The following is a 22,346-nucleotide window of genomic DNA, read 5'->3' as shown; positions in this document are numbered from 1 at the left end:
AGAGAGAGAGAGAGAGAGAGAGAGAGAGAGAGAGAGAGAGAGAAAGAGCGTGGAGAACATTCTCTATATAGGAGGTAAAAAGTAGCAATGAGGCCCATAAGACTGGCCCACAGTGTGTGGAAAGGAGTAGAGAATAAAAGGAAGACTGGACTGGTAGGGACAGGCTAGTTGTATGAGTTTGAAATGCCAAGCAGAGGAGTTTATTTGTGATCCTATAGGTAATAGGGAGCCCCTGGAATGTATTGAGTATATAAGCTCACATTGGCTCCTTTGTGGAGGATGGTTTGAAATGAGGAGAAACTGGAAGCAGAAAGAGCAATCAGGACGCTATTGCAGTAGGCCTGGTGGGAAGGCATGAGGGCCTTAAGTGGGGTTAGAGAAGAGGGGAAGTAGAAGAGAGATGTAGGGATAGAAACAACAAGATTTGGGCACTGCCTGGATCTATGGAGCGACAGGGAGAACTCAGAGAAGAAGCCAAGGTTGTGACCTTTCAGGGAACCTTTTTAGTCCCCATCTGGGAATTCCTACAGACAAGCCATTTAAGTTAATTCTGGTATTTCCCTGGTGTGACAGCAGCCAAAGAGGCTGATCTGGAGGAGCAGCCCTAAGAGCATACCTAGGTGACATAAGATTAAAGCCTGGGGGTGCTATGCCATAAGCCAGATATTTGAAAATAACAAAACTGCAATTGTTTGAGAAATTTAATTCAGAGCATTCACCAATATAGATTAACCTTAGTTCTGATTTAAAATATTGAGACATTACTGTGCCATACTTTAATTTTTATAACTGAAGAGCCTCATTCAATGTAAAAATGTTCTGAAATTATGATATATAAGGGAAAGTGATGAAAACTCTTGAGGAAATGGCTCCTTTTTCATTTTATCCTAAGAAGCATTTCTTCAGAGAGAAATAAAACATACACTGTACAGCCCGGTGTTAGGAATTGTTTGAACCATTGACTATTTTTAAAATTCCTTGCCAATGTGCACACAGTGTTATAGAACACTTAATAAGGGCCCTTTGAATTATGTTGCTCTGTGCTGAAGAGAAAACCTACCCTTTCATCACTTTGTTTTTCTTTTAGAGCTAATGTTATGATCAATAGATTGCTGGTGTAATTTAGATAAATTTGGAGTTTAATTGCCATTTGGAAAATACATGTCTATTTAAGATGTAGGAAACAATACAGAATGAGAAAATCTAAGCACAGAAAGGGAAAAGACCATATCATGATATTGGGAAAACCTATATTGAGCTTTTCCAGAGAACCTATCCTGAATAATAAGCAGTATCTAATGGATGCTCCCTTCTTCCTTATATGTCCTGACCTTTGAATGAAATAGCAGACACCAAAGAAATAGCAGTCGCTTTATGCAACAGATAGCTCTAGATTCATCTCCTTCAATTAGACCTTAAGCCAATTGAATGGAAGCGCCACGTTTCAGTTTCCTTTTCATCAGATCAAAGAGCTGCAGTGCAGACGTTCATTAGCACAAGCTGTTGCTTGATTCTTGATCAGTGTGCTTGAGTGTTTAACATCCTTCCACCACACCTTGCCCTTAGTTCATGATAGGATGATCTGTGTGAATATCTTTTTTATGTTTGCTGCCCTTTACATGCTTTCTGTTTCCAAAATGTTTTGCCTGTGACTTGGGTTATTGGCAGACCTGACTTCTGGCATCACTTCTCCTGCTGGCGGGCCCTAGAGAACTCACTTAATCTCTTGACACTTCAGTCTCCCCTTCTTTGAAAAAAAGGATAATTTTCTGGTTTTCTCTGCTTCATAGAGAACTCTTCAAATAAATGTGTCAAATATATGTATGTACCTGTTAGAGAACATGATCATATCATAACAGTGATAGCAGTGAGGTTGTGTTTCCCTGATTAGCCCTTACTTTGCTTACATCCTGGGGGTTTAGGAAGGGACGTGTTTGGGATAGAGTGTGGGAAATGTCACAGAATGACAGAATATTAAATTCTAAAAATATATGATTTAGAGATGATCTAATACTGGGGTGGGGAAACTGTGACCTCAAGGCCACATGTGGCCCTCTAGGTCCTCAAGTGTAACCTTTTGACTGAGTCCAAGTTTTATAGATCAAATCATTTTATTAAGGGGGTTCTATAAAATTTGGATTCAGTCAAAGGGTTGTACTTGAGGACTTAGAGGGCCATATGTGGCCTCAAGGCTGTAGGTTCCCCAGCCCTGAATTCTAATCTAACCCTTTCCTTTTTAGAGATGAGAAAATGGAGGCTGAGAGAGGGGCAATGGCTCCTTTGAACTAAATAAACACACAGAAATCTTAAGTGTTCCTAAAATGCTGATGAGATAGAAATGCAAATCCTATTTTTATTCCCAAGAAACCCTTTAAGCCAGAATACCACAACGTGAAGCCAGGAGTCTCCTTTTGGGGGCATTCATCCCATGGTAGAGGCTTACTCGTGAGTGCCACTGCACCCTTGAAGGGGCCTGGCATTTGAGCATGGTGGGGACAACTTACTCTTCCATAGAGGGGCCACTGAGCTTTTTGGAGCTCTTGGTTTCTGTGATTTTAGTTCAGACCTTCTGGAGGAGAGGATAAAAAATTGTGCTCCAGTTTCCCTTGCTACTTTCTGGTTCCATTCAGTAGAGATCACCCCAAAGGTAGTGTTGAGTTGGGCCCTTTCTTTGCAGAGGTTCAGTGGCTATTTGTGTCTCAAAAATACTCTGCTTATCTCACACTGACCAGTGCTGCCTCTCATAAGCTTCATGTCCTTGCAGGCTTATATAAAGCTGGAAGAATACGAAAAAGCACTGGTGGATTGTGACTGGGCTCTGAAGGTAAGACCAGATGGCAATATACCTGGACAAGATATGGATTAGGCAGCCCCATGATGAACTGAAGTAAACCAGCTTATCAGGGTCGGGTTTGTGGGGGTGGAACCTCTAATCCTTTGTGGGTGCCCAGCCCAGCCAGTTGTGTTCTAAAATGTCACATGTATAATTCCTCCCCACAAGACTGTATTTTTTCTCTAGCCCTAATCATTTGTAAATTTACTATACCACCCCCCTCCCTGTTTTGGGGAGAATAATCAGGAGAAAGAATTTCTATTGTTCAGCCCTTCTGCCTGTCATGCTTCAGGCATAGTGCTGCTGTATGTGGTATTTTCTTGTTCTAAAATTCTATAATTCTTTGATCATCCTGAATTTATCATAATAGGAAGCGAAGGATGAAATTGAAAATGTCCTTTAATAATGAAAGTATATGCCCACCTGCTGTTATTTTATTTCAAGTGACTTGGTATTTAAATACTCTTTAACCAATCAGTCAGTCAACAAGTATTTATTAAGTATCTTTCATGTGCTAGGCTCTGTCATACGCACTGAGGAAACAAATAGAAAGAGTAAAACAATCCCTGCTCTCAAGGAGCTTCCATTTGAATAGGGGAGACAACAAATAAACATATAAATACATACAGAATAAATATAAAATAATTCAAATAAATACAAAGTAGGTAAGTATAAGATAGTTTGGGAGAGAGGCCATTAGCAGTGGGGGAATCAGGAAAGGTTTTTATCTTAAAGGTTTTTTTTTTTTTATCTGGACCTTGAAGGGATTCTGTGAGGGGAAGGGAGGGAGAAGTGTTTCCAGGAATGGGGGAGGGGTGATGCCAAGGGGTGGAGATGGGAGGTGGGCTGCTATTTGTGAGAAAGGAAGGGACTAGGTGGGCTTATCTGAATCACAGTGTGAGTGGGAGAGTAATGTCCAGTGAGACTGCAAGGATAGGCTGTGGGGCCAGCTCGTGAAGGGCTTTAAGAACTGAACAGAAGCATTTGTATTTTATCCAGAGGCAATAGGATAATAACATAAGACTTTACATTCTTGGCACAGTTTTGGGCACACTGGGGTTTCAAAAAATATTTGATGATTGGTTAATCAAACAAAGTGGCAAATTAGAACCTGGTTTATATGAGGTACTTCCTCAAAAAAAATAATGCACTGACATCTAAGGGTATATTATTTTCTCATTCTATAAAAACACTTGCTTTATTTTCATATTTTGAAGTACAATAGTTGAGTTATAAGAATTATTCAAGGTAGACTGTTAAATGCAGCTCATCTTCAGCTTTGACTTATTCCCCTGCCTTTTTGGAGTCATGGGTTCTTTCTTTCTTTCTTTCTTTCTTTCTTTCTTTTCAAATGAAAAGAAAGGAGGTAAAGAAACCTTTCTGGACTATTCTGCTATCAAATCTCAACATTATAGTCTGACTTCTATCCAACTTTTTCCAGAGTGGGTTTCATTTAACTCTAAGGAACTCTCTCTGGGTTAGGTGCTCTCTCTGGGCCACCAGGTATCCCTCCCTATTTGGATCTGAAAAGGATAAAGAGGACAGGCTCATTTTCATGCAGATTCTATGTAATATATTGGCCTGTTTCCAAATAATTAGTTAAAATGCAGGATAATTAATGGTGAAAGCAAGGCAAATCAGGCCTGATGGTTGAAGCAATATTAGCAGTTAAATTGTTAAATGCCTACTGAGGCTTTGAAGCCATTTGAAAACTTTTAGAAATAGAAAAGGAAATTATAAAAAAATATAATCAATCAGCAATATGTGCTAGGCACCATACTTGGCACTAGAGATACAAATACTGTGAATGAAACAATCCCTGTTTGCAAGGACCTTACACACGAATACAAAGTAGAGTAATGGTTTGAGAGAGAGGATCAGGAAAAAGCTTCTTGTAAAAGGTGGTATTTGAGAGGGATTCTTTCAGGTGGAGGTCAAGAGGGAGTTCATGCCAGGCATGGGGATAACCAGTCCAAGGGCACAGAGATGAGACATGGAGGGCCAGGATTGAGGAACAGAATGGAAGAGCATAGTCTGTCTGGGAAGAAGAGTAATGAGCCTAGAAAGAGAGGCTGGGGCCAAGTTATGAAATATTTTGAAAGCTAAACAGAGGAATTTATTTTAGATTCTAGAGGCAGTAGGAAGCCACTGAAGCTGACTGAGTAGGGAAGTCACATGGCTAGATCCACACTTAAGGAAAATCACTTTGGCATTCAATGTGGAGAATAGATTAAAGTGAAGGGGGGTATGGGGGGGGAGGGAGACTTGAGGCAAAGAAACCAATTAGGAAACTGTTTCAATAATCTTAGGTGAGAGGTGATGAAGGTTGGGACTAAGGTGGTGACTTTTTTTTAATAGATAGAAAGGGTCATATGAAAGAGATGATATGGAGATAGAAACAGCAAGATTTGGCAACTGGTTGGATATGTGGGGCAAGAACAAAGCCATGGTTATGAATTCGGGGGATTAGAAGAAGGATGGTGACTTTGAAAGAAACAGAGAAGCTTGGAGGAGTATTGGGTTTGGGGGAAAGATAATGAGTCCTATTTTGGACATGTTGAGTTTGAGATAACTCTTGGACAAGGTTTGACATATCTAACAGACATTTGGTGATACAGTATTGAAGTTCAGGGGAGTGACTCAATGCAAATCCTTGGCCTAGAGTTGCTAATTAAGTCTGTGGGAGTTCATGAGATTACTAAGAAAATGATCATAAAGAGAAAACAGTAGAGAGCTCAGGCCTAGGAGAGAGGGAAGAGTAGTGGTTAGACTTAGCAAAAACCCATGGTTAGGGGGTGTGATTTAGATAATGAGCCAGGTGGCTGGAAGGGAGTAGTTAGACAGGTAGGAGGAAAGCCTGGAGGAAGGAGTACATGAAAACCAAGAGAAGAAGAATATCCAGGAGGAGAGCCAGCACTATCAATACAGTAGAGAGATTAAGAAGGATGAAGACTTCAGGGCAGAAAAATTAGATTAGGCCATTAACATCTCCTTGGTAAGTTTGGAAAGAGCAGCGTCAGACTAGATGAGGTCAGAAGCCAAATTGTGAAGGGGTAAGGAGTGAGTGAGGTGAAGGCAGAAGTGGAACCAACAAGTGTGGGTAGCTTTTTCTGGGAATTTGACTGAGAAAGCTTGGAGAAACTGAGGACAGTAGCTTGAAGGGATGGTTAGATCTAGTTAAGGTTAAAGGATGAGGGGTACTTGAGCATATCTGGCAGTAGGGAAGGAACCAACAGGTAGGGGAGAAGCTGAAGATTAGAGAGAGGAGGAGGTGGTCTAGAGTATTACAGTCTTTGCATTGTCTTGCCCATAACAAACTTTTCTTCATGGCAGCGATTAGCAGTTGGCTTTTTTGTTTGTTTGTTTTTGCTGGTCTTCTTACTACTCTTCCAACTTTAAGAAGCTTGTGCGACACTGTTGTTCATTCATTTCAGTTAGCTTTGTCTGACTCTTTGCGACTCCCTGGGGCTTTCTTAGCAAAGATTCTGGAGTGGTTTGCCATTCCCTTCTCCAGCTCATTTTACAGATGAGGAAAATGAGGCAAACCAAGGTTAAGTGACTTGCCCAGGGTCACACAGTCAGTATCTGAGGTCAGATTTGAACTCAGGAAGAATGAATCTCCCTGACTGCAGGCCCAGCCTTCTATCCACTGCACTCACCACCTAACAGCTCCTTGATGCATTGTAGAGGAATCTGTAAGAATCCCTCCAGCTGCCAGGTCCCTCTGAATGTCTTTGTTTATTTTCTGAGGATTAATTAGACTCTTTTCCAGCAATAGTTTGTTGATTTTTTGACTTTATTTTTTGGTTTTCATTTCCATTTTCCACTTCAGTGATACTAATCTTGTTTTGGTGTGGGTTTGAATACTCCTTAAAACACTTCACCTCCCCCCACCAACAGGTACTGTAATATCTCTAACAGTAACTGAGGTGTGTTCTTTAAGAGCAGCATTCACATGTTCCCTTGAAGTAACATCCGTTCTTTAAAATCACAGAAGTAAAAACACAACAAAAGAGATAATGAACCACATCTGTATAGCATGAAATCTGGAATACAGATGACAGAGATTAAATTAACTAAAGATGGTGAAACCAGATAATTCGATTTCACCCAGCCAAGGTCAGCCATTCTAAGTGAGCTCAGCACCAATAAAAGCAGACACACGTGAACATTGCTGTCCCCAAATGAAACTATATAGAAACTGTCACTTGTCCCAAGTAATTTGCATACTACTCTACATCTCAGCCATGTTTTCTAGTAAGAAGAATTCCTCCTGACTCCAGATGAGTGGAAGTCTAGGTATTTATAAGTAGTAATAGTCATGGCAGTATAAAAAAATCGCCTCTTCTGGAATTTCTTAGGCCCTCAGAATTTAGTGTCAACAAGCTAGTTTCCCATTTTACTTTCTCATCACTGCTTTTTGACCAGTATTCCCTGGCTGAGGTTTAAAGTTTTCCCCAATACATTTTCCTGGACATTCACTGGAGGCTTTGAGCTTTTAGTAACAGATATGACTTGGCAGCAGCATCATAGAATAAGTCAATATGTGAAATGCCATAGAAAATTGACTTTTGGGACATCGAAAAGAAGCAGTATTAAAAGGTGCCCCGTGTTGTTTTCCCTGGATTCTGTTTCTGGATGGCCGACTATTTTGCTTTCCCCTGCTTTCAGCTGTATTCTAAGTGAAAGGCTTTTCATTTGCTTCTTCCCATGCCCTGAAAGTGAAAAATGTTCTGTTCAGTGACGGAGAGCTGCCCGGCATGGCTGAGCTCCTTGCTGGAAACATTTGGAAGCAGAGTAATTTTGCGGAAAGAGTGCTAAGTATGGAGTCTAGGAAGTTCTGGGTTTGAAGCCCACCTAGCACTGTGCTAGGTTCTGAGATTTCAGGTCCAAGTCAGACAATTCCCACTGTACAAGAGCTTACACTAGGGGGAGCCATCGTGCTCACAGATAGACACCAGCATTATGAATGTAGAGTGTTTTGTAAGCCTAAGAGTGCTATATAAATTTTAGTTATAAAAATAATCGTAACTATTTCTTATTTGGTCATTTGTTGTTCAGTCGTGTCCAACTCCTTGTCGGACCCCGTTGGGGGGGTTTTTGGCAAAGACACTGGAGTGGTTCTGCCATTTCCTTCTCCAGCTCATTTTACAGATGAGGGAACTGAGGCAAATAAGAGTTAAGTGGCCTTCCCAGGGTCACACAGCTAGTGACATAAAATGTCTGAGGCCAGAGCTGAACTCAGGAAGAAGAAGAGTCTTCCTGACTCCAGGCCCAGAGCTCTATCCACCTTGCCACCTAGCTGCTCCTAATCTGGCTGTAGGCAGAGAGATAAACTTTGATTGTCAGATTTAGTGTAGCCATCTTGAGAACTGGAGAACTGACTTAGCTTAGTTACACAAAAGATAGACAATTATCAGGAGCTAATTAATGGCTTAAGAAGCATCTAGATGACTCAGTAAATAGAGCGCTGGGCCTGGAGTCAGGAAGACCTGAGTTCAGATGTGGCCTTAGACCCTTACTAGTCCTGTGACCCTGGACAAGTCATTTAACCTCTGTCTTAATCTAATGGAGAAGGAAATGGCAAACCACTCCAGCATTTTTGCCAAGAAAACCCCATGAACGGTATCAGGATCACAAAGAGTCAGACATGACTGAACAACTGAACAAAAATTAATGGCTTGAGAGCCAGCATGTGGTATCAGATAGAGGGCCTCAAAACTAGAAAGATCTGAGTTCTAGTCTCACTTCTGACCCTGTGGTCAGAAGGAAATGCCTGGAAATGGCAAACCACTTAAACTCTCAATGCTTTAGGCAACTCCAAGACTCTTAAGTTGTAGAAAAGGTGCATTGATAAAGACTGTTTACTCATCTGGGAGTTCTCTGTATCAAAGAAATCACAATCCAGTTCTTATTCATATCCTATGTCAAGACTCACAGGATCCTGAAGCATGTCCAATCATTCTTTTTTGTACAGTGTGATGAAAACTACACAAAAGCGTATTTCCACATGGGAAAGGCTCACCTGGCCCTGAAGAACTACAATATGGTAAGTTCTAGGAGCCTGTACACAGCACATTCAGTCCAGAGTGATGTCTGCCCTCCTTAGAGGAGGAAGCAGGTGACGTGGATGTTAGACAGCCCTTTGTAAATTAGCCTCATGCTTTGTGGAAAGAAAGGAAACAGGTTTGCTCTTTTCTTTTGTGAGTTCTTCCTTGAGTTCATCTCCTGCTATGGAACTGCTTAAAGATTTGACTGCCTAAGAGGATCCCAAATAGCAGGCCTCCTAGGGCTCTATCACTGGTCATTTTCTGTTGATACTATCCAAAGACTCAGCACTTTTCCTCTAAAGACCTCAGAACCTTGATCTTTCTCCATTATTCCTCTCTTGCATTCTTTTCCATCAATGTGTTTAGCACAACAGATAATCAGTCAGATAGTTAGGCTTTAAAAGCCTTTATCATATCATATAGAGGCTTTGGGACACAAGCGTTATACAGACAGGTAAAATTGTAGGTACAAAGCTTCATAACCCAATTCCGTTTTGGGGGGAAGGAAATAAGCATTTATGACACCTGCTATGTACTGGGTACTATCCTAGGTACTTTACAATTATTATCTCATTTGATCCTCACAACAGCTTCTCAAGGTAGATACTATTATTATTTCCATTTTACAGTTAAGGAAACTGAGGCAAATAACTTAAGTGACTTGCCCAGGGTCACACAGCTGGTAAGTGTCTGAGGCCAGATTTGAACTCAGTCTTCCTAGCTCCGGGCTCAAGGGTCTATCCACTGTGCCACCTAGTTTCCTCATTTTGCTGGGGCTTCGCATGATAACCATGCTCTTAGAATCACCTCCAATTTTATTTCTCATTATTTCCCTTATTTCTACCTGTTGTGTGGCATGGTAGATAGAGAGCCAGTTTTGGAGCCAACAAGACCAGGATTCAAGTCCTGCTCTTCATATATCCTAACTGTGTGACCCTGGTCAAATTACATAGTGCTCTTGGGAAGGTAGCAACCTACATTGGCAGATGTTTTCTGACCTACGAGTTAATAAACTCTCTCCTTTCACCAGAAGCCGGCCATGCGGTCATCTTCATTTTATCCCCTTTGAGGGTGCTGACAGAGTATTTCTGGAGTGGGTAGTCACAGGGCCTGAGGGACTCCCCACTACCAGCTTCCCCCATACACACACACACCTTTGGGAGAATGGGGCAGTGTTCATACTGGGATCAAACCAAAGTATCAACCAGAGGCCAAGCCAGATCAGGAGCCCAAGATTCTTAGACACAATTAAGTAAGTCTAAAGGAAGCCACTGACTAGACTAGGAGTGTCAGAGTGGGGCGGGGTGCACTGAAGCCCACCGGAGCGGGGCCCAGGGACATGGGCAGGTGAGGGCTGTTCTGCAGCATCCCCTTGGAACTCGGCTGTCCTATCTCAGCGGCGGGGGGTAAGGGGGGGCGGGCAGCTCCATCTCCACTTTGTTCTTATGTACCCAGCCACGGGCTCCATGTGTGCTGGCTCTTTTCTTGGCCCTGACATTTTGGTGATGCTGTTGGAACTAGCATCTTGTGTCAGCTCTCTTAATCCCTAAGAAATTGGAGCCCTTTCTACCTCATTTATTCAGGCTTTACCCTCAGGCCTAGGCCAGACTCCACTGAAAGGACCACCTTGCAGTAATTATTCCTAATGATTGCAGTCCCCCTAAACTAGTGCTTTCCCCTGTCCTGTGTACTTGCTATCACTGTGAACACATTGCCTGCAGTGACCACTACCCCCCCTTGAAGCCTTTTTCTTAATTACTCTGGGGACCTGCCAGGCTGCTTTGAAAGCCAGATTGCCTCAATCACACACCATCCTAGTAGCTGGTCTCCCAGGCTCTCCCAGCTGCAAGGTGGCAGACCATGACAGGAGGACTGACTTAGGCATCAGAAGACACCAGGGTCTGGCATAAATAAGCATGGAGACCCTGAGCAAGTCATTTCCCATCTCTTTCCTTTATACGTGAAATGGGAATAATAGAATTGAAGATAATTACCCCATAGGAGAGTTCTGGAGGAAAGCTTGTCATTCTTCCAGCTCTATGTAAATGTGAGTTATTCACTCTTTGCATCCTGCTACTTGCCTGTTCTTCACCGTTTCAGGCACCCAGGTACCTCCTCACTTAGCACAAACATCATCATGGGCAATGCTAATGTCTTAGACCTATATGTAACCCCAAGACATGGTGGTCTAGAGGAACAGCAATAGAAGTGGTGATTACCAGGTGTGTGGCCTTAGGCAACTGATCTAACCTCCCTGAGATTCAGTTTTCTTACCCGAATATTGGAGATGCTACACCTCCTATCTCATAGGGTTAGTGTAGGAAAATCACTGTGTAACCAGTGCTGTATATGTGTGAGCTCTTATTATGGTAATTTTACAGGCCTCACCTAGCTTTGAACCCTGGCCCTCCCCTCGCCTCGGTGGCCACATCTGTAAAATGAGGGGTGATCCACACAGCCCCTGAGGTCCCATCTACTCCAGGCCCATGTATCTCTGACCTCCACACACCATCTTTTGATGTATTTTGTAACTGTTTCTGCCCTAGCTACACAAGACAGCTTCAGACCCACACAGACTTGGGGAGAGCTTCCACAGACATGCAGACAAATAGGCTGTTCTATCCAATCCACGCTGAGCATACTCTGACTGCCTCCTGGGCTGAGGGAGAGCAGGGGCCTAGAAGAGAAGAATTAAAAACCCTGGGAGGCCTAGATCAGGCTTTTCACATCATCACTGTTACCCATCACTAACCTGTAAGTTCTTGTCTCTTATTTCCAGTCCAGGCAATGCTACCAGAAAATCCTAGAAATAAACCCCAAATTGCAAACACAAGTGAATGGTGAGAATGTCTCCACTGGCCCTCTCCCCTCACCTTTTATTATCTCCTGCTTTTGGGTCTTTCTTTTGATGTAGCATCAACCCCATGTGCCCTTTTCACCTGCTTCACTTGTTCAGCTCCTCTGGTGTTCATTTCTCTCCTCTTTGTGACTAAATCATCTTTCTTCCTTCACTCTGCCAACCTTCATCAGAACCTTCTCTAGTTTCCCTATAGTCACCTTGAATTTTACTCTGAAAGCTCCCTGATGTCTTGTATACACCCCCTCTCACTTCTCTTCTCTTGGACTAACCATTGTTCTCATTGGGAAAAAAAATAGTTTATTCTTTCTATTTCTGCCTTTCCAGCTGTGGGGGTAGGAGGAAGGTATGGAAGAAGATTCAATGGGAAAAACAGTTTTTGTGCTATTGTTTTTTTCCAAGACTCCCTCAATAAAGTAGACCAACGAGAAAAAGCAGAATTACAAGAGAGGCTAGCCCTGCAAGCACTGGAGTCCGGAAAGGAGGCAGCAGTGACCACCAGGAACCTGCTCCAGGCTCTCTCTAAACCTGATCAGATCCCTTTTTTCTATACAGGGGGGATACAGCTCCTCACGGAACTCATGAAAGATTGTAAGCTCAAGATACATATTCTTTTAGTCTTTTCTTTTGACTGATTTCTCTTAGATGTCATCTGTAAATGTTGTTTCTAGAGTTCTGTCCTGGTTTGTTTTTTTTTTTTTAATCTACAAAATTTTATTTGGGGAAAAAAAGTTAAATATTGTAAGAATTATTATTCTTATCTTTGTTGGTGTCATTCAGCCATTTTCAGTTGTGTCTCCTTGTGACCATACTTTGGGGTTTCTTTGCAAAGATACTCTCCTTCTCTAGTTTATTTTACAGATGAGGAAACTGAGGCAAACATCATTAAGTGACTTGTTCAGGGTCACACAGCTAGTAATTGTCTGAAGCTAGATTTGAACTTATGTCTTCCTGACTCCAGGTCCAGCACTCTATCTGCTGTGCCACCTAACTGCCCCACATTCTCATCTTACACATCAAGAAATGTGAGACTTAGATTAAGTATTCAAGATTTGCATTCAGACCTTACAGCTCCAATTCCAGGGCTATTTCCACAAGGCTACATACATACATTGTCTCTCATACATAATATGAAAACATATCAGGAGAATAGAGCTTTTAAAGCAAGCTGGCCTCACTCAGTTGATGTGAATTCATTTATTTTTTTCAGCAAATAGAATTGCCACAGAAAATGAGAAAAGGAAATATAAAACTTAATTCTTACCTTCCAGGAGCTTAAAAAATTAATCAAGGAGAAATATCTAAAATATCTGAGTAACAGAAGACAGATCCCAAAGTGACTAAGAGTTTGTAGCACAAAGTTTGAGTTTCCCCCAGTTGTTACCTGAAATCAGTTAGAAGCAGACATGACTTATACTTCTGCTAAGGTGTTATTATCAGAATGGTGAGTGCTAGTGTGAAGGCTGAAACAGTTTTCACTTCCAAACTAGAGTGATTTGTTCAACTAGATGGAGTGTTTGGCCTACTTTTAGCATACCGTGTTGAATATGTTTCAGCATTCCCTCCTTGTCCTGCCTCCCACCTCCATGAAGATTATGAGTTCTCCAGACTTCTAGAACATCAGTTAAATAAATATTTTGAGAACAGATGGATTTGCCAGTTTTACTTGGACATTTCTTCTCAAGTAATTTCAGGAAAACCCTTTAAAGATTATGAAATGGTGGATTGTACAGACAACCCATAATAATACCCATCTCTGGCTTTTCTTTAGCAAATAATGTTACTATATTATGATTCCTGTAAATTTTTCTTTTCTTTTTTTGCTTTTTGGAGGGCAGTTGGGGTTAAGTGACTTGCCCAAGGTCACATGACTAATTTTTTTGTGTTAAGTGTCTGAGGCTGGATTTGAACTCGGGTCCTCCTGACTCCAGGGCCGGTGCTCTATTCACTCTGCCACCTAGCCACCCCCAATTTTTCTTTTCTTTAACCCATGGAGAGGTATTATTTTTTATTCCAAAAGTGTTTTCTTGGTGACCTTGATTCATATTCATTTTCATATGACTATGTTTGAGGCAACACATCAGCCAGATGTTTAGAGAACTGACACAATTATCTTTGATTTGTTTTAGGTACAGAACAAACTTTATTTAGAACACATAATGGATTCAGTATCATCAATGACAACAAGGTCATAAAGCGGTAAGGGCACTCACTTGTGAGGGACAGCAGGGCATGAAAATAGATGCACAGTTATTTTTCAAGGAAACAGTCATTTGTGAAGTTCATAGAAAATAATAAATAATTATACAGCAACTTTATATGATGATCAGATTGCCTTTATGTGATATCTGGCAAACAATGATGGGATCTTTGTTGAGCAGTGAAGTGAGTGCTTATTATACCTTGGTCTCTAATAATTGCTTTCAGAAGAAGGAAGCAGAATAATTTCCCTCCAAGAGGGAAAGAACTTGAGTTTTAGGAGTATTTTCATTTCTCTCTCTTGCAGTTAATTTTCAGTATTTAAAGACATGATTTGTAGATTTCTGATCTATATATAAATTACTATTTATCCCTCAAATCGAATCTATGAAGTCAATGAGATGGTCATGTCAACATTGTCTAGGTTGGTCCTACTGTAATTTCTTCTGAGAAGATATCCAGAAGGAGTTAATGCCTTTTAATCAATGACACAACCTTCTTCTTCAATTATATTTCAGTTGAGCAGTGGAGCCCTATACAACTTGATGTGATTTACTCTTTAGATGTGGCCATCTGCTGTAGGTCAGAATCATAGCCATATACCTCAGAAGCAGCAGAAGACCCCCTTAGGCCTGAACAGGACTCTCTGACAGCCTGCATGTACTGACAGGTTCAGGTGCTGCTTCCTCATCACTTGAGAGAATAGTTTCTCTCCATCTCAGCTCAAACTCATCCATCAATTTGACTTTCCAACTTGAAAAACACAAAGTTAGAGTTCTCAATTTCAGTCATTATTTTTTTTTTTTTGCTTTTTGGAGGGGGGAGGGCAGGGTACTTGGGGTTAAGTGACTTGCCCAAGGTCACATGGCTAGCAAGTATTAAGTGTCTGAGGCCAGATTTTAACTCAGGTCCTACTGACTCCAGGACCGGTGCTCTATTCATTTCACCACCTAGCCACCCCTAATTCAGTCATTATTAAGGCTGGTACCAGAGGCCCCTGGAATCCATGGGTTTGTTTTTAATGCCTTTTTACCAAGTTAGTGACCAGTCAGAATCTAACATTTCTAAGTAACGTTAACAACTTTTTGGTCTTCTTTTTCCTCACTTTGCTCCTCAGAGTATTTTGGGGTTAGTCAAAGCAGGGCTGACTCTGGAACCTCAAATTTCTGTATTTAGGAAGCCTGGAGGTAAAAGAACCAGACGAAGAGGAAAATGGTGTCTGTTTCCAGATTTAATCTTTTAATTCCTCTTATTTTCCTAATTCAGGAGCTTTGTCACAGAAGGAGAAGAAGAAATTGAAGAGGTTCTTTGTGCTGCCGTTCTCAAACTCTGGCAAGCAGTATGCGATGGGAATGGTAAGACCAAGTAATTGCCCTTAATTATTGCTAAAGTGCCATGAATGTGGCAGGGACTGCGCAGTGTCTGGCAGGATAGCTTCCTGGAGGGTAAATGTCTAGACCTGACCGTGCTCCAGAGGCTTGGGGGCTGGGCTCAGCGGCAGCTCTTATAAGTAGCCAGGATTAGTGGTAGCCTCACTGTGTCTCCAGGGTCCCTAAAGAAGGCAGCCATGGAGCTGTGTGACACAATGATGTGTATGATTGTTTTCGGTGTCTCGTGGCCTTGGTCCCCTAGAAGATGCTGCTGGTCATTTTATATTAGTGTCTTCTCATCATGCTGCAGGGCTAGGAAGCTTTTCCATCTCCCAAGACTAGTGTACCTTTTTACTGACAATCACAACATACCTTTCAGCTGCCCGAGATATATGGTCATCCTTCCAGGGTCTTCACGTGAATAAAACTGAGCAATTAGGTTATTTGATTAGCCTTGCTGGTTTTGCTGCACTTCTCCATATTAGAATTTGGGAGGTGCCTTTCTTTGTGTCTCAATAATGTATCATTACCAAGTTAGTGGATTGAATGATGTAAATGCGACACATTTAAATAGTGTTCATAGCTATTTTTTATGCTTTTTTTCTCCTTTTTGGGATACTCTCAGGAAGTCACAATTTAGGGGGAAGCAGAGCTAGCTTCAGAGTCAAGATTAAGTAAGCAAGAAAGAACTAGAAAGAACTGAGTCTATATCTAGGTGGAAGCAAACTACCAGATCTTTTTCCTTCTCTTGTTTGGTTTTATGTCCTCTTTACCATTTTTCATTCCATCTGATACAATCCATCTTTATAACCTGACTAATGTCTAATGTGCAAGTATTTACAGATCCTATACTTGACTGTATGCCGCCATGGCGGGAGGGCAGGGAGGAGGACAAAATGTGAGACTCAAGGAATTGTGGAATTGAATCTTGTAAACCAAAAGGAAACAAACAAATTAATAAAAATTCTCTAAAGACAAAAAAAAAAAAAAAGATTAAGTAAGCAACTTCAGGAGTGGGACCTGGTGTCCTGGAAAGCTAGAAAAACAGGAAGATCCTTTCCTAAAAGGAATTATGCTCTTATCATCATCATTACTAATATCAGCAAGCATTTATGGAACACCAATTCTGTGCAAGCAATTATGCTGCCTGAGAGCTGTGCTTCTTATAATGACTCTACCTCACCGAGAACCCAAAATATTGACCATTTAGGGTCTGGCAAAGTCATTGGATACCACTTTTCATTTTTGTTGAATTGGAAGGGAACTTTGAAAAAAAAATTTCCCCTTTGGCCTACCTGAGTTAATAAATGTAAAGTAGCAGGCACTTAATAAAGACTTATTCCTTTCCCTCCTTGCCCACTAGTTGAATATTTAATTTGTAAAAAATATATTTAAAAGTGAATATACATCCGGATTACCAGTGTTCCAGTTTATGATGGTTTTAAGAGAGTTGTCTTTAATTGAGCCCAAGTTTTTTCTACCAATTGCTCTTCATTTACCCTCTGGGGGCCGAGCAGATTAAGTCTGATCCTTATTCCACATTATACCTTTCAAATAGCTGTAATGTTCCTCTAAGTCTCCACTGGGCTAAATATCTCCAGTTCTAGTCCATGGTCTTAAGGCTGCTGTCCATTCTAGTCACCCTCTGGATGTCCTCTAGCTTAACCATTTTCTTCCTGAAATGTAGCACTAGACCTGAATCCAGTGCTTTAGACATGATCTGACCAGAGCTGAAAACAGGGAGGCCGTCTGTTCTCTGCCTGTCTCCGGGCCCTCAGCCTTTTTTCTCCGCATGTCATGCTCGTGGCTTATATGGAATCTGCACTTCACTCATGCCATCTCAGGCTCAGATATTTTTCAAATGAAATACTCTTTAGCGGGCCTTGCCCATCTTGTACTTGGGCCACCACTGACTTAGAGAATTCAGGCTTTCACATTTACTCCTATTAAATTTCATCTTAGTAAGTCTGGCCCAGTAGTGTATGTAGCCTGTCAGGCTCTTTTTGATCCGACTCTCTCATCCATTGCATTAGCTATCACTGCTCGCTATGTGACATTTGCAGACATGATCAGCATGGCCTCTATCCCTTATCCAAGTCATTGGTAAAAAATGTAAAATAGCATAGATCTCTGCAATGTTACGCTAGAGATGTGCTCTCCAGCTGACTTTGAGCCATTAAGGACTAATTTGGGGGTCCAACCATTCATCCATTTCCAAATCTAACTCTTTTTATTGCATACTGGCCCAACATCTGCCCATCTCTTCTACAAAACTATCGAGACTTTTTTCAAATGCTTGTTAAAATCTGGAGAAATTCTCTCTACAACATTCTCCTCCCCTGCCCATCTAGAAACACTGTCAATAAAGGAAATGAGGCCAGTCTGGAATAACATGTTTTTGGTATAGCCAGGCTGGCTTTTTTGTGAACACAGCTTCAGTTTCTAAATTTTCATTAATCATTACTTTAATAATACATTCAGTAATTTCCCCAAGAATAGAAGCTCAGCTTACTGTCTTATAGTTTGTAGACTCCATTCTCTTCCTCTGAAAATTAGAATGGCCTTGCTTTCCTCCTCTTTTGGATGTGGTTCATCTGGTATGTTTTTTTCCTAAAATACAGGACTCGGAACCAAATATACAATATTTGTTCTAAATGTGATCTGATCAGGGTAGAATACCGTGGATTAACCAGTGTCCCCTCATTATCTCTTCACCTCTGATTGCTGGATCATGACTCACCTGATAACGCCTCAAAACCTGCATGATTGTGCCTTGAAGGATGAGCAGTTGTTTTCTCTTTGGACAGTCTAGCTCCCTACTCTTCCAGAAAAGCCTCAGTCTCTCACTTAGCTCTAAGCTTTTAGTTGTTCTCCCCTTTCTCCTCTTTGTAATGTTTTCCCACCCTTCAGCCTACTAACCTAGGTCAGGATTCTGCTCTACCTCTTTCTTCTTTGTTTTCAGATTGAAATTCTTTCTCTCTCTCTCTCTCTCTCTCTCTCTCTCTCCTCTATCTTCTTTCTCTCTTTTTTCTCTCTCTTCTTTCTCTTTCTCTTTTCTCTCTCTTTTCTTTCTCTCTCTATTTTCAAAGAACACTATTCTTTCTAATAACTTGGAGAGTAGATGAACTTAGACTATGTTAAAAGAAGCATAATATCCCAAAGTCAGGTGAGAGAGAGTTCCCTGGTTTGGGGCTCTGCTCAGGTGATATCTAGATTACTGTGTTTAGTTTAGAACATCACATCTTAGGAAACACATTGATTAACTAAAAAGCACCCAGAGGTGGGTGTTCTGGCAGGTGAAGGGTCTCAAGATCATGCCATATGAGAACATATTGAAGGAACTGGGAATGTTTAACCTGGAAAAGAGAAGAGTCAGATGGGTTATAGAGGGCATTCTTCAGGGTCAGGATGGTCTAGAGGGTCCCTGAGGTTCTTTCTAGTTCTGAGATTCTGTGAGGACAGTATAGGGAAAGAAAAAAAAAGTTTTCTGGAGAAAAGGAGAATGGTGGTCCTGCTACATATAGTGCCCTGACCAGATTATATCTGAAGTATTATGCCCAGTTCGTGGTACCACATTTTAGAAAGGACATTAATAAAGACATTAATAAAAAATGGTATCCAGAAAGCCATTTCCAGAATCTTATAGGGGGAAATTAAGTGAAATTAGTAGGGGAAAAATAAGTGAATTCACCATCACTGAACATCTTTAAGCAAAGACTAAATAACCTCTCACATATATGTGCATATGCATTGTAGATACCTTTTTTCTCATTTAATTCATTAATTCAATGAAACATTCATGTTTTACTAAAAATGTAATCATAAACATCAATCCAAAATTCTAGATTTACGTAGTAGCTATTTATACTTAAGTTAATTTCAGTGCATAAAATATCACATTATGATTTCAGTCACTTCTTATAGGATTCTATAAGAATCCTTTGCCCATTAATTATGAGAATATAATATTAGCACACAGACTTTTCAAGTATCCTAAGGAAATTTAACATTTATAAAGGGCAGTTAGGGAGCAAATATTTTTAAGATTAAGGGCAGTGTTCCCAGTCCCTTTCAACCCCCACACTCAGAGACACTGCCTGACTTTTTACCCCAGGGCTTACTAGTTCTACCTTAGCACCTAGGACAATGCCCAGGATGGCCTGAGTTTGGTTTTCCTCTGAATATAGATGACTCTTACATCGGTCCCTGTATAAAGCTTTGCCATTTAGGGCTGATGCATGATTTGGTCATTGTTCATGGGATAGAAGCATAAAAAATGAGTGTGGAACTGGGGACCTTTCCAGGAAAACCCTGCCCCCAGGACATGGTGAGGATTTGAAAGAAAAGCAGTTCTGTAAGCTTCCTTCCTTCCTTCCTCCTCTTCCTCTTCCTCCTTCCCCTTGCCCCCTGTCCCTGGCTCTCCTACCACTGCTGACCCCACTCAGGACCAGCCCTGAGGCAGCCAGCCGGAGAAGGTGTGAAGGGGGCATTCCTACAGTCTCTACTTTGGGGGTGACTTCCTGTGTCAGTAAGGTTGGTCAGGTTTATATGAATCTGGAGCATGAGACTGTACTTTGTGTTTTACAGAAGAGAATCAGCACCTGTTACTAACACATTCTGACATGGACGTCCTGCTGCCTTTCCTCCTCACTTCAAAAGTATCTTCCATCCAGCAACACAGCCTGTCCCTTCTGCTCCTGTTATGCCAGACTCAGAGTGGAAGAATCTTAGTCTTGAGCCATGTAGACTTGACCAGGTAAGATCATGCAGTCTGTCACGTCTCCCAGGGGCATATGTGGCCTCCTAAGGTGTCTAACTGAGGCTGATCTCTATCCCTGGGAACAGATGCTCTACAGATAGAGTTTGGGGTGCTGACTAGCACATCTTGTTTCTGATGCTCATGAGTGTCTCCAGAGTCCCCAGTGAAGAGATCATTTTAGGTCATTTTTCCCAAAAAAAAACTCTTAAACATAAGTGATACCTATGGCCTTCTACACGCGGCATAGTGTATGGAGATTCACTTGATAACGCCTGGAAATCTGCATGATTGTGCCTTGAAGGATGAGCACTTGCTTTGTCTTTGGAGAGTCCAGCTCCTTGCTCTTCCAGAAAACCCTCAGGTCTCTTGTTTAGCTCCAAGTTTTTAGTTGTCCTCCCCTTTCTCCTCTTTGTAACATTTTTCCACCCTTCAACCTCCTAACCTAGGTCAGGATTCTGTTCTGTCTCTTCCTTTCAGCTCTCTTCATGGCAAGATCTCAGGGTCCTTCATCATCCTGCTTACCTGCTTCTGGACAGTCTTTAGTTCATCAGTGCCCTTCCTAAAATGTGGTGGCCAGAACCGAATGCATCCCTTTGGCTCTGATCTGACCAAGACAGAATTCAGGAGGACCATCACCTCCTTATTCCTGAACACTGTGCCTCTGTTACGCAGCCTAGGGTCCTATCAGCTTTTCACATGTGTTCTTAGTTGCATCCCTAAATAAGCATTGGAAGCAGAATTTAAAACTAGATCGTCTGACTTTGAGTCTTTCTTTTCACTTGAGTGGGTTTAATGATCTCTGAGAGCAGAGACTAAAATTGCTATGAGTAGTAGTGGGTCTTCTTACCCTCAACTCCCAGGCTGGCTTGTACAGTTTACAGGGGAGCATTCAGCCCCAATCTGAGCCTGGCATCCAGATCTAGGACCCTTCACAGCACAGTTCCTTCTGAAGACAGCATAACTTTCATAGTGAAGAGACAGGCTTCTAGTTCCTATTCCACATTATGGTGGAAGGAGGAAGGAAAGGTGCCCTGTTTCTAAACTCTTAAATTGTCACTAAAGAATATGTTATGGGAAGAGATGGAGGAGAGTCCCATAGGACGGTTAAGCAAAGATGGGTTGGTTTCTGCACCAATGGAGGCAACTCTGAGATCAAGGAAATCACAGCTCCATTTGGTAAAATTTTCAAAAACACATTTTTTAATTTTGGGAAATGTAGAAACAGTTCTCATAGACTTCCCTCTCCTAATTAATTGTAGCATTTCTTGAACTCCAATTTGGATTTTTCCAATGAGTTGGAAAAATGAAGTCTGTGATCACCCCATGAGTTCTCCACCATCTCATTAGCCAGTGAAAGAAACCTCATTCTATTACCTTTATGCCCACTCTACTTTTTAATGTTGTGCGATTAAAAAGAGAGAGTGAGAGAAAGATGTAATGGAACCTCTGCAATGTAGTGAAATGAGACTTTCAGAAAGAGGGCAAACCCTGCCCTGTGATCATAGCTCTTCATGAAGGATGTGCCATCCTTTAAACCTTCTTCCTCACGTGGGAGGTGGGAGAGAGGAGGACCCAACAGAAACTGGAGGGGTGTTCTTATCACTTTATCTCAGGAGTCTCTATTGTACAGAGCCCTAGGCTGTTGGGTCAAAGTCGTGGCTTATTTGAATATTTGCACCAGCTTTCCATTTGCCACACTATAACCCAAAGACACCTGCCACAATAGAATATGCACTCATAGGAAGGCATCTTTACAGAGCTGTTTGAGAATAGCACCAGATTGGAAAAGCAGTGGGCCTCTGGAGGTGGGAGCATTATGAATCCCGTGAAGAGAGCTGAGTGGTTGGCCCCCAGACCTTAGAAAGCCTACGTTTAAACTCCTCTCTTTAGATTACCTTCATTATCCCTACCCATCTTCCTAGCCTTATTGGCCATTACTCCCCCTCCCACACACTGCAGTTCAGCCTAGCTAGTCTTCTCTGCTTCTCTCTCTGACACTCCATGTTCCATCTCCGCTGCACAAGCCCTGCCACATGCCAGGAATGAGTGCCTTCCTTTTCTCCACCAGAGAGTTCTTCTCTCCCATCAGGCTACAGCTCAGGCACCATTTTCTGCATGAAGCCTCTCCTGATTCCCCAACTGTTACCATGTTTCCCCGATAATAAGACCTATCCCGAAAATAAGCCCTCCCCTTACTGTGTAAGATTCCTCTAAAATAAGCCCTCCCCCGAAAATAAGCCCTATTGAGATTGCTACTGTAGTGAAGGTGATCCCCTGC

General features: G+C 41.7%; 1 protein-coding gene across 4 annotated transcripts in view; it reads left to right on the top strand.

Moving 5' to 3' along the window:
* TTC12 (tetratricopeptide repeat domain 12) overlaps positions 1-22,346 on the top strand; it is a 57,223-nt gene that overhangs the window by 13,859 nt on the left and 21,018 nt on the right. For all 4 annotated transcript variants that reach the window (XM_069080798.1, XM_069080799.1, XM_069080797.1 and 1 more), the window contains exons 7-13: positions 2,765-2,824; positions 8,811-8,882; positions 11,663-11,723; positions 12,143-12,331; positions 13,870-13,939; positions 15,206-15,294; positions 19,897-20,065. In XM_069080798.1, coding sequence (XP_068936899.1) covers positions 2,765-2,824; positions 8,811-8,882; positions 11,663-11,723; positions 12,143-12,331; positions 13,870-13,939; positions 15,206-15,294; positions 19,897-20,065 — 710 coding nt within the window. The remainder of the gene's footprint in view (positions 1-2,764; positions 2,825-8,810; positions 8,883-11,662; positions 11,724-12,142; positions 12,332-13,869; positions 13,940-15,205; positions 15,295-19,896; positions 20,066-22,346) is intronic.

The sequence above is a fragment of the Petaurus breviceps genome, unplaced genomic scaffold (genome assembly GCF_028583685.1).
Source record: "Petaurus breviceps papuanus isolate PSGF00001 unplaced genomic scaffold, PetGlider_PUasm1.0 91133, whole genome shotgun sequence".
In the NCBI taxonomy this organism is placed as follows: Eukaryota; Metazoa; Chordata; class Mammalia; order Diprotodontia; family Petauridae; genus Petaurus; species Petaurus breviceps.
Note: the sequence above shows the minus strand (reverse complement) of the source record. Positions and strands in the feature narration are given on the sequence as shown.